The sequence below is a fragment of the Syzygium oleosum genome, unplaced genomic scaffold (assembly GCF_021117445.2).
Source record: "Syzygium oleosum isolate NSW1041296 unplaced genomic scaffold, Sole_v2.1 Sole_v2.02, whole genome shotgun sequence".
Lineage (NCBI taxonomy): Eukaryota > Viridiplantae > Streptophyta > Magnoliopsida > Myrtales > Myrtaceae > Syzygium > Syzygium oleosum.
Window position 1 is genome coordinate 18,719,728 of NW_026607486.1, and position 13,036 is coordinate 18,732,763.

The window sequence follows — 13,036 nt, forward strand, 5'->3', positions numbered from 1 at the left end:
CACTTGCGCACGCAGAGAGAGAGAGAGAGAGAGAGAGAGAGAGAGAGAGATCATGTGTGAAGAACTGGCAAATTTTCATCAGCGTCACACGTGAAAGAAGCTTATGGCACAGAGGAAAAGCAAAGCCCCTGAGGGTGAGCATGAGGGGTTTCGCCCCAAATTGATGACAGTGGGAGGGATTGCCCATGTGACCAGGGCATACACAGTTGGGTGTTTCACATTTCACCATTCCAGGATATGTGCCAAAGCGATTCGATGTGCAAGTATTTTCTCGCCAGGAAGGAGATAAAGAAAGGGAAACAGAAAGGAATCCAAGAAAAAGACCTAAAGAAACCGAAGTTGGCTAAAATAAGTCGGCCATTTCGACAAGAAAATGAAGGCTGTACCGGCAAAAACTTGGAATTACAGCCTGCGCATCGTGGTAGCCGCGAAAACCTCTCTAGGCACATCTTCATCCTGATCTGGCATGTACATGTTCTATCAACGGAAAGGACTCCAGCAAAAATTGTTACTCACGGTAAATTGAATGACCTTATGATGGGAACAACACTTGTATCACACAGCTTGATGTTACCCGGTCACTAATTAATTATTGATGGTGCAGGCACGAGCATCATGTATGAACATATGAAAATTCAAGGAGAACTCAGCAAGAACAGATCTTGAACCTGACCTAGAGAGATAAATGACATCATTTCACGGAAAATTGAAAATGCACGTGGAACTGCCAACTTAACAGCAGATGCGCAGGAAATATGAAGAACAAGAAGCATCAATAGCATAGTTCGAGAAATCATCTCCTGCGACAACGATTTCATGTGTCAGTGACAAGGTTAACAATCTCACGAGTCGGACAACTTCGTCGAGCCAATGCCAACTCACTATTGCCTTACTTAAAGGGGAAATGTATTGAGACATAGATTGATGCATCATGTTGTCATTGAGACATTGGCAATGCTAAAATATCTATCTTGGTTCACACGGGACCTCCAAGGAAGGTCTCACCAAGGTGATTACGAGAATGCAAGGAGGGTGGTATTAAACCATTAGACTGCCTCCGCCTCCCTAGAAAGGCTTTGTCGCTTGTATAGGCTGGGAACCAGACGGACGATGTGTACACAAGTATCAGTGGTGAACAAGCCAACGAGATTCACATATTACAAGAGAATGGACTAAACAAATACCGGCACGAAGTAACTTTTGAGGTGGAATAAGAAAATGTACATGACAATAAGCGGTCTCTAAGGACTAACATAAAACTGTCGTAAAACATCAAAGTTTCTGAGTATCGCAAAGCTCACTGCAATTAACTAGATACTGAGTAAATACGGTATCCATCAATTTTTGTACAGACCACAAGGTACACTGCATGACCTGCATTCAGAGAAAATGCGATGCTCTCTGCGGCAATTCCACAAACAAGGGGTAAGTGAGGGCACCAAGAGATGACAGTGAACCAGCCATTCCAAGACCAATCTGGCCATCTACTTCCAGTTCCAGTGAGATACAACCCAGTGACAGCCCAGCAACCCAGTGGCTCTTCTTGGCACAGTGAAGTCAGCTGAAGAAAAATCGTTGCAATGAATTTCCATAGGAACATCCAATAACAGTAGCCAAAGTGAGCATCACGAGATCAAGAGAAGAGAGAAATTACTTTGACTGAATCTAGAGCTTAGATTTGCAGGTCATACACTCCATATCATTATTCTCTTCGTCGCCGTCATCGTCACCATCAACATCAACGGGCAACACAAAGATCCGAGGTGACACATCCATACCTCGATGACCGAAAGAAATGCCAAGCTTCCAGTCATTAAAGACACTGGAAGCTCTATTACAACCAAGGCTGGAGAAGCGGATGAATGTCTGATGCCTGTATGATCGTCCACTCCATTCCACCTTGGTTCTCTATGCCTGCAATCCTGCACTTGAATGTACGTAGGGCCCTGATGCCCTGCCCAGTTTCAAGCTCAAGTTCCGGCCAGCAGGATTGCAGGCATGGCCCGAGCCCCTCATCGGGGCCGGGCTAATCCAAAACTTGCATCAGGTTGCTGGTGGTGAGACTGCAGCGATGATTAGCATCATCAAATTTAAAATGCATGTGAAATGACCATAACCAGTAATCATAACAAGACATCCACATGTTTATTTTTTGAACGTTCTAAGAAATCGCATCTTCAAATTTTGCTTGATGTTGCTTCATTGATTTTTGGTTATGATAATTACAAGTTTATGCTAAATTGCTACAAAGAGAAGACGGAAATAGGGTTGTTCTAGTTGTTCCAACATTTTCAAACGACTTTTCTATTGGATCTTAACAACTCAGGTTTTGTGAGAGAATAGTCACTGCGGCCCTACATCCTTTCATTGGAACACATCTACTGTAGCGGAAAATAACTAATAATTCTTTAGTTAAGCAAGTTTTAGCTATCACCGCCTTTTTACCAAGAGACAACGAATATCAAATTCTAAAGCACAAAGAACTATCATCCTTTGCAACTTGGGTTTCGTATTTCCACAGACCAGACAGGTCAATCTCAAAGGTAAGAGGATAAAAGGCCAAAGTTGCATCCGTTAGTTTCCTATAAGGGGTAAACCCGTTGGACCAAAATCAATCCCAAATCTCAACCATATATTTTCAGAGGGAAGACAGCTATATGGGAATGAATTGTCTGGCATGGCTGCTTGCATAACTGAATATTATGAGACATTAAGAACTGTACTTCCACTCTTAACATTATCCTGATCCAGCAAGAATAACCTCTTATTGACCCTGAAAAACAAAAATATCATCTTAATTGACAAAAAGCAGACGCAGAGACACCGTCACTTCTATCCTCACTCACACCGGCAGCAACACACACCCCCTCACCCAAATAAAAAAATCACCATGGTTCAGCTGGAGCAAACTAGGGCCTATCAGTCACCGAAATTATACCTGTGTAAAGGGTTGATGAACATGTTCATTCGGATGGACAAAAGGCATGCCAGGTCGCTGACAAGCATACTGCGACGAATGCAGATAAGCAGACGATGAGTGTGCACTGACATGGTTTGGACTGAATGGTGCAATCATGTCTGGATGCCCATACCCTATCCCCACAGCGCTAGAAGATCCAGACCATGGCCCAGGTATATGCTGAGGTAGGGGCCGAGGCTGATGTTCTGCGGGAACCTGAGGGCAATGACTAGATCCAAGCTGTGGAAATTCTGTGTTATAATTTATTGCTGGAGTATACATAGGTTGCACGGTGTAAGGCCCTCCAGGGAACCCGAATCCAGGATCAAATCTTTGCATGTACCTGGGGGAACAAGCCATTTTGACATAACTTGTTAGCAAGGTCCAAGAGAAAGTAAAATGACCATTGAAGAATCTAATCATTAACAAAGCTCAAAAACTGCTCCTAAATGAACAGCTCAACTCATGAAAAGAATGGCAAACAACATGTAGAGAGAGGAGCAATCTATGAAAAGAACAGTTGCATTAGAGAGGAGACATTGTAACGTCCTTATGCTTGCATCTTAGAGAGATTACTTGCCAATTCAAGTTAAGCCATTGTCTATGTCCAACCAAAACAATATGGCGGGAATTACTTTAAAAATTGATTAATTTCCTCACCGAAGAAGTCTCAAGTCTGCCACAAACTTCCATAACATACTAAATCAGACATCCTCGTAGAAACTTGAGACTAGAACCAGCATACCTGTCATAGCTCCTGTCATAATCAGGATCCTTCCGGTCCACCTCACGATCCCGAAATATAGCCACCCGATTGTTGGATTTCTGCCTACCGATAGGTTCCTTTTCTCTGCTTCTAGCTGATCCGCTGCTAGATGTAGATGAGTCAGTCAATCCCCTAACAATGTTTGCTTCATTGACTCCTGGCAGAGCATTCTCTTCCATCTTGGATAAAGCCAAGGAGCAATGCTGGGAATTATCTTGAAACCTTGGTCCGGTTTCTCTTGGTCCGGTTTCTCTTGGTCCAGTTTCTCTTGGTCCGCTTTCTGGTTTCCCAGCCAATCCAGCATTGAAGTTGTTAGAGTTAAAAATCCGTGCACGAGCCCTATTATACTCCTCTTTTCTTTCCTCCACACTCTTGGAACTGTTTGACTTCATAGAACTTGAGTTACCCGAATTTGCATTTGGAAACCGCTTTTGGGGTCTCTGTTTAATTGCAACCTTCATGACACCAGTGTCCTGAGAAGGTAAATTTACTGGGATGTCTGCCAATCGTATTGGGGAAATCCTACACTCGGATGTCTTGCTAACAATGATGCGGGAGTTCGAGGCATCAGGCAAATTAGTGTCTAGCAGAACCATGGACTGCAAACCGTAATGCTGCGCAACACGGTGCGCAGCCAGCCGTAGATAAGATGTAGGCAGCTGCTGAAATTCCATCTGCTTTTGCATTGGATCTCGAATAAATTTCTCCACATCTTGCTCCATACGTAGTACTGCAAAGGACAAAGAAGACAGACTCTGTTACTATTGAGATGAAGGAGCTAAAATCAATATGAATAAGGACAGAAAGACCCCACACTATCCTTGTCCAATATTCCAACAAGATCTTGGTTAAGAATAACAAAGTGATAATACCACTTTGTCTATCAATTATCTCCAAAAACTCCAAACATCATATCGATTGAAAAACTCAGAGATAACATCCTTGAAGGTTCAAAGCCCACGACTATGAATAATTGCTGGAGCACATAACTAAGCGTTTAAAACACTGCATTGATGGGGGACCTGTGTGCACAATATGCAAACTCAACCCGGGCATCTGGGCTTCCGCCAAAGTTTCAAAGCCATGTCCCCACTATAGGAAATAAGCACAATTTAGTTGAGCCACACAACAAGTGCCACAATTACACACGCACGCACGCACATACCAAAACGAAAAGGTCTAATATAACAAGCCGTAATCAAGGATGCATTACTTTCAACAAGCAAACCCCACACAAACACGCTTTCATCCCTACACCGAAGCTTAAAAACCCAAAAAAAGAAAGGAATTAAAAAAAAAAAAAAAAAAAAAAGGGGGGGGGGGGGAAGCAACGACTCACTGGAGAGCCTCTCCCGAGGATTTTGAAGAGCCTCCCGGAGGAACTGATCAACCTGGCCCAGAGCATCCTCCGCGACCTTCTCCTGATGCGGCGGGGCCGAGGCGGCCGACCCACCGCCGCCGCCGCCGCCGCCGCCGCCGTCGCCGCCGAGGTCGTGGACATTGGGCTCCTTGGAGGAGAGCAACAGCCGCCTCATGGACTCGTCCAAATCGGCCACCTCCCACGACTCGGGAGCTCCGGCGTCCTCCGCGGGGCCCTCCATCGGCGACGGAAATCCGGGGGCGATCGGAGGGGAATAAACCAACGGCAAATCGCTAAGGGTTTACAGCAGAGCGCCGAGGGGGAGGCATCAGGGAACCGAAGGGGCGGAGGGTATCGGACGGTCCATGGAAGCTCGAATCGGGAGGCGAATTGCTGGGTTAGGGTTTGTGGAGCTCGTCCTGTTGACGACGACGACGACGATTCTTGGTGTGTGCGAGAGCGCGTCGATTGGAGAGAGAGAGAGAAGAAGAAGAAGAAGAAGAAGAAGAAAGGGAAACTTGTGTAGCTGGGCTGGGAGGTGAAAGCGTGCGCAGATATTCCGTCACACGTGCCGGGAATATTATCTTTTTGCCCTTGCTTCGCGAGTCGGGTCAAATCATCATCTCCTCTCAATTCTCAATCTCATCCTACGGCTATCATCGCCCCCATGTTCTAAATTGGGCTTAATCAAAAAAATTTGTTAATCCCACAAAATCTTCCGAACTAATTTTTCCCGAACTAATTTTTTTGATCAACAAAAACTCCAAACTGGTACATCTATCACAAATTTACCCCAAACTAATCTTTTAACCTCCAAAAACCCCAAACGGGTATATTTGTGACAAATTTACCGTTCATTAGTTTCCGTTAAATTGGATTAATACCGCGAAAAATCATAAATCGGTACACTTGTGATAAAGGGAGGGTAAAACTCCAAACTGGTAGACTTGTCAACTGCCACGTATCATTTAATTCAGTAATTTAACGGTAAAATTTAACGGAAACTAACGGGGGTTAAATTTGTCACGGGTGTACCGGTTTGGGGTTTTTTGTGGTCAAAAAATTGATTTGGGGTAATTTTGTCACTGGTGTACTGATTTGGGGTTTTTCGTGATATTAACCGAAAAAATATATATCTCGAACTATCGAGACAAGCGTTGCATTTATCTCGAACTAATTTTCTATGAAGAAAAATCTCTAATAGATATGCACGCGTCATACTTACCCCCACACTAATTTTTTATGGCGCACCCCTACCACATGTACCCAAATTATAATTTTCTTGTCAACAAAAGATTAGCAATTTTAACAAACTTTCGAAACTCTAAGGAGCTCTCGCGCATAACATCGTAGCATATGACACCAGTGTATGAGTTTGGGATTTTCTAATGGCACGAAACTACGAAAGTTAGTTTTGATAAATGTTGCACGAATGTACCGATTTGAGATTTTTAATGGTATCAACCCTCAATAAAAATATATATGAATGTTACCTTGTGTTCTATTATGTTGTTAAGAATCACGATAATATATAATAGCTAGTTATCGATTACCGTTTACTATAGACAATATATATAACTACGATATATATAAGAAACAACACATCAAAATGCTATCTTATTTTCTATAATTATTAACTACGATAGCATCTACCTGCTAGATACCTTTCTTTTTATTTAGGAAGTGGAGTTCATGTGTTCTAAGTAATCGCATCTTTCTGGGATTCATGTGACAAATTTATTCTTTGTTAGTTTCCATTAAATTTTACCGTTAAAATGTCGAGTTGGATGACACGTGGCAGTTGACGGTTATAGCAGTTTAGGATTTTACCGTCTGCCTATCACGGGTGTACCAGTTTATGATTTTTCGTAATATTAATCTAATTTAACGGAAACTATCGAAGAGTAAATTTGTTATAAGTTACCAGTTTAGTTTGGGATAAATTTATTACAATCGTACCAGTTTAAGGTTTTTTGTGATCAAAAACTTAGATTGGGGTAAATTTACGTGTCAGTTTGCGATTTTTCGTGGTATTAACCTAATTTGAAATATAATTGTCTTAACTTTCTTTTTCCAAAAATCAGAAAAATAGAAAGGAAAAAAAAGGCCAAAAGCGAAAAGAAAAACGAAGAGAAAATTGATTGTTCTGCAAACAAGAGCTTGGGGTGCGCATGACAACCATTCCATGCCCGGGAATTATTTCTGAATAGAAATGATTTTTTTTTATTCTGTGTCCGGAAACAATTTCTGTGCATTTGAAGGCGTTTGGTAAACTGTCCAAAATTTCTATTCCTAGAATAAAAAAGAACAGAAATGCGTTTGGTAACTACACGCAAATTTCTTTTTATTAATAATATTTTGAATTGTTTAATTTTTTTTTTCTTTCTTACCAGGCCATGGCTGGTCGCCGGCGACCGGCCACAACCCAGGGCCAGCGAGGGAGTCACGGCCCTCGCCGGCCGCCGGCGGAGGCGAGGGTCCCCCCTGCCGGTGAGGGCGAGGGCTGGACCCTTGCCGCTTGGGCGAGGCGGCTCACCGTCGGTCATGGCGAGGTCGGCCTCGCCCTCGCGACCCACGGCGAGGCTCGGCCTCACCAGATCTGGGTGAGGCCGTCGCGACCCACGGCGAGGTCGGCTTTGCCGTGGGTCGCGACGGCAAGGTCGGCTTCGCCGTGGGTCACGACGGCGAGGCTCGGCCTCGCCAGATCTCGGCGAGGCCGACCTCGCCATGACCGACGGCGAGCCGCCTCGCCCAGGCGGCGAGGGTCCAGCCCTCACCCTCGCCGGCAGGGGGGACCGTCGCCGGCGACCGGCCACAACCCAAGAAGAACAACACCAAAAGGAGAAAAGAAAAAAAAAGAAAAAAAAGAAAAAAACTTATTCTCAAAATTGTGCCGAGATACAAGAAGTAACTTTTTTTTACTTCTTGTTTCTCTTCCAAAATTATTTCTCGGTTTGCAAAAATATGCCCGGGAATAAAAAGTTTACCAAACGCATTTCTATTCCCAGACTATTTCTGGGAACAAAAGAACATAAATTTTCGCTTTTCGGCACGTTAGCGAATGGGCGCTAGAAGATCGAAGGAGAGAAGCGTATATATACGGCAGACGAACCTCATCCCTCCTCCTCCTCCTTCGTCTTCCCCCAATTTCTCAGGCAGGTCGTTGCAGAGAGAGAGGGAGAGATGCGAGGATTCGGCAGATTGATAGGGCAATCTCTGTCCCGCCGACGACGGTGCTCCTTCCGCTCCGCATCTCGCCGCCTCATCTCCTCCTCGTCTCCGTCGGCGCCGCCGCCGCCCTCCTCCTCGGCGAGCTCCTCCCCTCTGCGGCGATCGACGCTGCTCTCCGGTCCGGCCGCGTCCGGCCCTTCCCTCTTCTCCGAGAAATGGAGCCGCTTCGCAGGTTCGTCGGCTCCGATCCCCGTAATCTAACCGCCTCGTTCGGTCTCGCCGCCGTGAAATGGGGGCGGCGTTGAGTCGTGCTCTGTGGCCATAGGTTTTCGGTTTGTTCGGGCATCTTGTTGAAACGCGCGGCTTATTCAGCTTTTGGGCTTGAGCTCGCGAAATCACTTTGCTCGGATAGTCTATTTTTCTGTGCCTGAATCTCTATCTGGTGGGATCGTTTTGAGATGGATTTATACGCGTAGTTCCTATAATCCCTAGCAGTTATATGTCACACTAGTCAATATGTGCTGAGCTTTGTCGTGAATATCGTCTAATACGCGACAGACAGACGAGTTACATCGGTGCCTCATAAGTTGGAGGGACGTAGTTAATGTTTGAAGATCATTTTGGCGAATACTATGCTTCGAATTTTACGCCTCGCAAAGAGGATGAGGTATGATGTTGAGCTTTTCCATTCTGCCTGCTACTTTGTTACAGGGCAGAGGAGGAGCATGTTCATCCAAACTCAGTCCACTCCCAATCCGATGTCTCTGATGTTCTACCCTGGAAAGCCGGTTATGGAAGCTGGCAGCGCAGATTTTCCAAATGCTCGCACTTCCATGAATTCGCCATTAGCAAAAGCCCTCTTTGGCATTGACGGTTAGCTCCTCTTGCTTCATAAAAGGTTGTGATTTTGGAAACATTTTTCGGTCTTGATGGTCCAAATAAGGCTGATTAATTTGCCTTTTCATCTATTTAATACAGGAGTTACTCGAGTATTTTATGGATCGGATTTTGTGACTGTAACTAAGTCCGATGATGCCTCCTGGGATCTTCTCAAACCTGAAATCTTTGCCGCTGTCATGGATTTCTACTCTTGTGGGCAGCCATTATTTCTAGACTCACAAACTGCATCTGCTATGGACACAGCTATACATGAAGTATGTGGTTTGTTTATAATGTTTGGACCTTCTTCCGCATCCTTCTAGAGTCTCTTCTGAACTGTTGTTTTATTGGAATTCTTCTCTGTTTTTTGGGATCTTTTTGCTGTTTCTGATATCAAATATTGATCTTTTTATCCCTTTAGCATGATGTCTGCTAATGTGATAATGCTCCTTTCCACTGTGGTTGTCTGGGCAGTGATGGTGTTGACGTGGATTTAAATCTGCCTATCATTAGCTGCCTTTTGATCATAAGTTGAGATTTTCACTTTTTAAATGCTTCCTCTTGTTAGATAGATTGATTTCTGTTTATTTTTGCCAAATATCATGAAACTTAGATGGGAGGATATGGAGTTTTCAAAGGCACAGACAAGTACCATTGGAATTGGTGTTAGTCAGAGTTGAGCCAGACATGGTTTAGAAAGGCCAATCTGGTATATAAGACTGGTAATTTGGTAATCCTTGAGCATGTGGAATTCTTCCAAACTATGTTCATAGCTTGTCTTAGTATTCAGAATCATATTTCAGTTGTTATGGTAAAACCAAATATATGGTGTCTGCAGAAAGTGTTTCATGATACATGGCAGCCCTCGGTGTCTGTTTATGAATACCAATTTTGTTTTCTTGACAATATCTGGAGAAAGAATGCTTTTCTACTTGTCATTGGTTGCTTCTTTTATCTTACTTATGCCTTTTGTTTTCTTAAACTTCTGCGTGGTTATGAATGCAATGTCCGAACACTTGAGACTCTCAGATAGCAATTTCTATCAGAGCAGAGATATGATTATGTTTTGAAGGTATCATGAATCTAGGTTTATTGCAAAAACAGTTTAGATGTTCTTGTGTTTTGCAAAGTTGTTCTACAATTGTCTAGGTTAGCGTGAGCTTTTTCGAGGTAATTGCCCATCAAATTATATAGTATACGGAAAAAAGAATATGGTGCATTTGGAAGGAACACAACACTTATAAATTTATATCCTGCTTTGGACATCTTGCTCTGACTTCTCATAGCCTTCTGATGTTTTCCTTTGTTTTTGGCTTTTCTTTCCTTCTTTCTCTCCTCGTACATTTCTGATGTACTTGAATTTTTTGTTTAATAGAATACTTTACTAAACTTATCGTGACTTATAATATTCTTTTTCTCGTATTCTATATAAATTTTCCTTGTGTCCTTTTGCAGGATGACTCAGAAACTGTTGCAATGATCAAAGAATTGTTGGAGACTCGCATTCGACCTGCAGTGCAAGATGATGGTGGAGACATCGAGTATCGGGGATTTGATCTGTATATCTCTCTCCTCTTCCTCTTCTTTTCTCTTTTCTACAAAAAAAAATCAGACTACTTTCATAAGTTTGTAAGGTTCTATCAGCAAAAGGAGATAATGCGATCTGTGTTTTACAGGGATACTGGTATAGTCAAATTGAGGATGCAAGGGGCATGCAGTGGCTGTCCTAGCTCTTCGGTCACCCTTAAATCTGGGATTGAAAATATGTTGATGCATTATGTGCCAGAAGTAAGAAATGCTTCTCTGGATATGTTTAAGTTTGTGAAGTGTGTGCTTGTGGGTGAATTCAGAGCCTAGAATGCTTACCATGATTATGAGAATATTTGAAGATCCATGCGCGTAAGGATCCTCTATCTGATAAAACATCTAGGACAGGGAGCTTCCTCACCCATAGTAAAGGGCAAAACAGGAAACTGGAAGTATCTTAAATTTACGAAGTAGAGAAACTGAATTTTGCTTTAAGAATCTTCTTTCACCGGTTAATGCAAGGAATGGTTTATGTAATTTCCCTTAATTCTCTATATTGGCTTACTGCATACACTGGAATTCAGAATTTCTAGGAGCATGTTTTCTGTCCAAGCCTATGGCATCACTTAATTGTCAGAAGTTGAGTAGAAAATGTATTAGAATGGATTGTGTCGTGCATTTCATCCTTTGGGTTTTCTGTTTGCATGTCAAATTAGATATTGTGACTAAAGTAATCGGAAGTTTGTGACAGATTAAAAGAGGTAATAGGAGATGGTATCTTGTTCATAGAAAAATGGCATTCGCAAACTGAATTATGATAGTAGCAATGTTAATCCTCATTGAAGACTCTTCTTGCTTTTTCTGGAGTTAGATTATTGAGTATTAATGGGGCTAAATGTTTCTTACGATTGGGTCTGATGAACAATGAATGGCTGATGAAATCTTTCTTTGCATCATGCTGACGCTTTAGAGCCACAGACCCGTTTGTTTGATAGAAGCAGTAATTCTGTCTGAAGCATTAAAATCAGTGTCAAAATGTTTCTGACCACTTTCTATATGTGTGATGACCATTGCGCATGTTTTGGATGTTATTTCATGTTAATTACAGTTAATCCTACGGGCGTAATGCGGTCTGCTTTATTTCTTGTAGGACATGACTACTTCACGTCTTAATTTATGCATCTTCATAATCTGCATAAAAATGATTGGACTGCACGAATGGTGTTTTCTTGCTTGGTTTAGAGTAGTTTCCTGTTGCATTCTGCTTTTGCTTTGCTTGCTCATGTAGTTGCATTGCATTCACAGGTCAAAGGTGTGGAGCAAGATATGGATGCCGAAGATGAAGAGCAACCTTTAACGGGGCAAATGGAGTAAGTTCGATACGTCTTTTCTGGTCCTGATTATAAAACCGGGGATGAGAGCAGAGAGTATTTGGTGCTCGATGTAAAGTAAAGGTAGCTGATTTAATCATCCTAATCTCATGGCTGTAAGATTATTGAGAGCATAGTGAGGCGAGGCTCGTGCCTGTATACTCGTGACATGGAACTGGATGCTTGTTTTGTTGTGCACGAGTTGGAAGCGGTTGTACTAATTTTCAGTTCCAGCACTTGTTTCCATTAGCTTCTGATAACGAATTGATTGAAACTATCGAATCGTTGCCAAGAATTGGTGTCTCTTTCCCCCCCTTTGATTATCTCTCCTTTCTTATTAATCTTATTTGTCTTCCCTTTTGACGGTTCCTCCATCCTACGTCACTCGACTCTGCGGCTGTGGCGGCAGATCCCGCGTGCTAATTTTTTCTTTTTGGTCCCTCGCGAATGGTCTCGTTCCGATGTGATGCCTTGGATAAAATTCAATTGAAAAATGGAGACGATCGGTTAAAACTAGGCATATGATAACAGTGATCCTTATGGTGGGTCATGTTGAAGCGCTCTACCAAGTCCTTTTCGCTTTGTAGTTTACGACATGGCGCGCCGAAGCACGTAGGATTTCGAATGGAGGAGCGCATTAAGAAGGATAAGGTTTGGGAAGAAGAAATAATAATAGTAATAGGAACGATCAAATGTAGACATATGTTTCTTGGGGTGCTAACCAAGCTCTTTGCTTCACCTAAGGAACTATCGGGGGGCCCTTCCAATTTTATTTTTTTTAATGTTATCCAGTCGCTAAATGCTTTCACGTTTCAATTGCGTGAATTGGTCTCTCTCTTTTTTAAGAGAAAATCAAATTAGATAGTAATAATATAGGCCGATTTAGGCCGACAAACTCGAACCCATAACATGAGTCGGGGATGTTAAAAGACAAATTCCAAGTAGATCAAAAATCGAACCCATTCATATCGTTCGATATAATTTTCGTAAGCGAATCATTTCTC

General features: G+C 42.8%; 2 protein-coding genes across 3 annotated transcripts; one reads left to right on the forward strand and one right to left on the reverse strand.

Moving 5' to 3' along the window:
* Window positions 1–1,181: 1,181 nt before the first annotated feature.
* On the reverse strand, window positions 1,182–5,633 carry LOC115673352 (uncharacterized). 2 transcript variants are annotated; one of them, XM_056307297.1, is made up of 5 exons: window positions 5,065–5,633; window positions 3,705–4,455; window positions 2,939–3,302; window positions 1,779–2,063; window positions 1,182–1,561 (listed from the first exon to the last, which is right to left on the reverse strand). In XM_056307297.1, exons 1-4 carry the CDS (start codon window positions 5,324–5,326, stop codon window positions 2,013–2,015), a joined length of 1,428 nt encoding a protein of 475 aa, XP_056163272.1. In that variant the 5' UTR covers window positions 5,327–5,633; the 3' UTR covers window positions 1,182–1,561; window positions 1,779–2,012. The 2 variants fall into 2 exon arrangements, with proteins under 2 accessions (XP_056163272.1, XP_030451357.1); XM_030595497.2 differs by having other exon boundaries at window positions 1,655–2,063.
* Window positions 1,446–12,400, forward strand: LOC115665697 (nifU-like protein 4, mitochondrial). The gene is made up of 10 exons (XM_056308122.1): window positions 1,446–1,556; window positions 1,685–1,783; window positions 1,943–2,047; window positions 5,093–5,482; window positions 8,158–8,488; window positions 8,968–9,129; window positions 9,235–9,410; window positions 10,591–10,694; window positions 10,812–10,923; window positions 11,968–12,400. Exons 1-10 carry the CDS (start codon window positions 1,446–1,448, stop codon window positions 12,034–12,036), a joined length of 1,659 nt encoding a protein of 552 aa, XP_056164097.1. The 3' UTR covers window positions 12,037–12,400.
* Window positions 12,401–13,036: the final 636 nt, after the last annotated feature.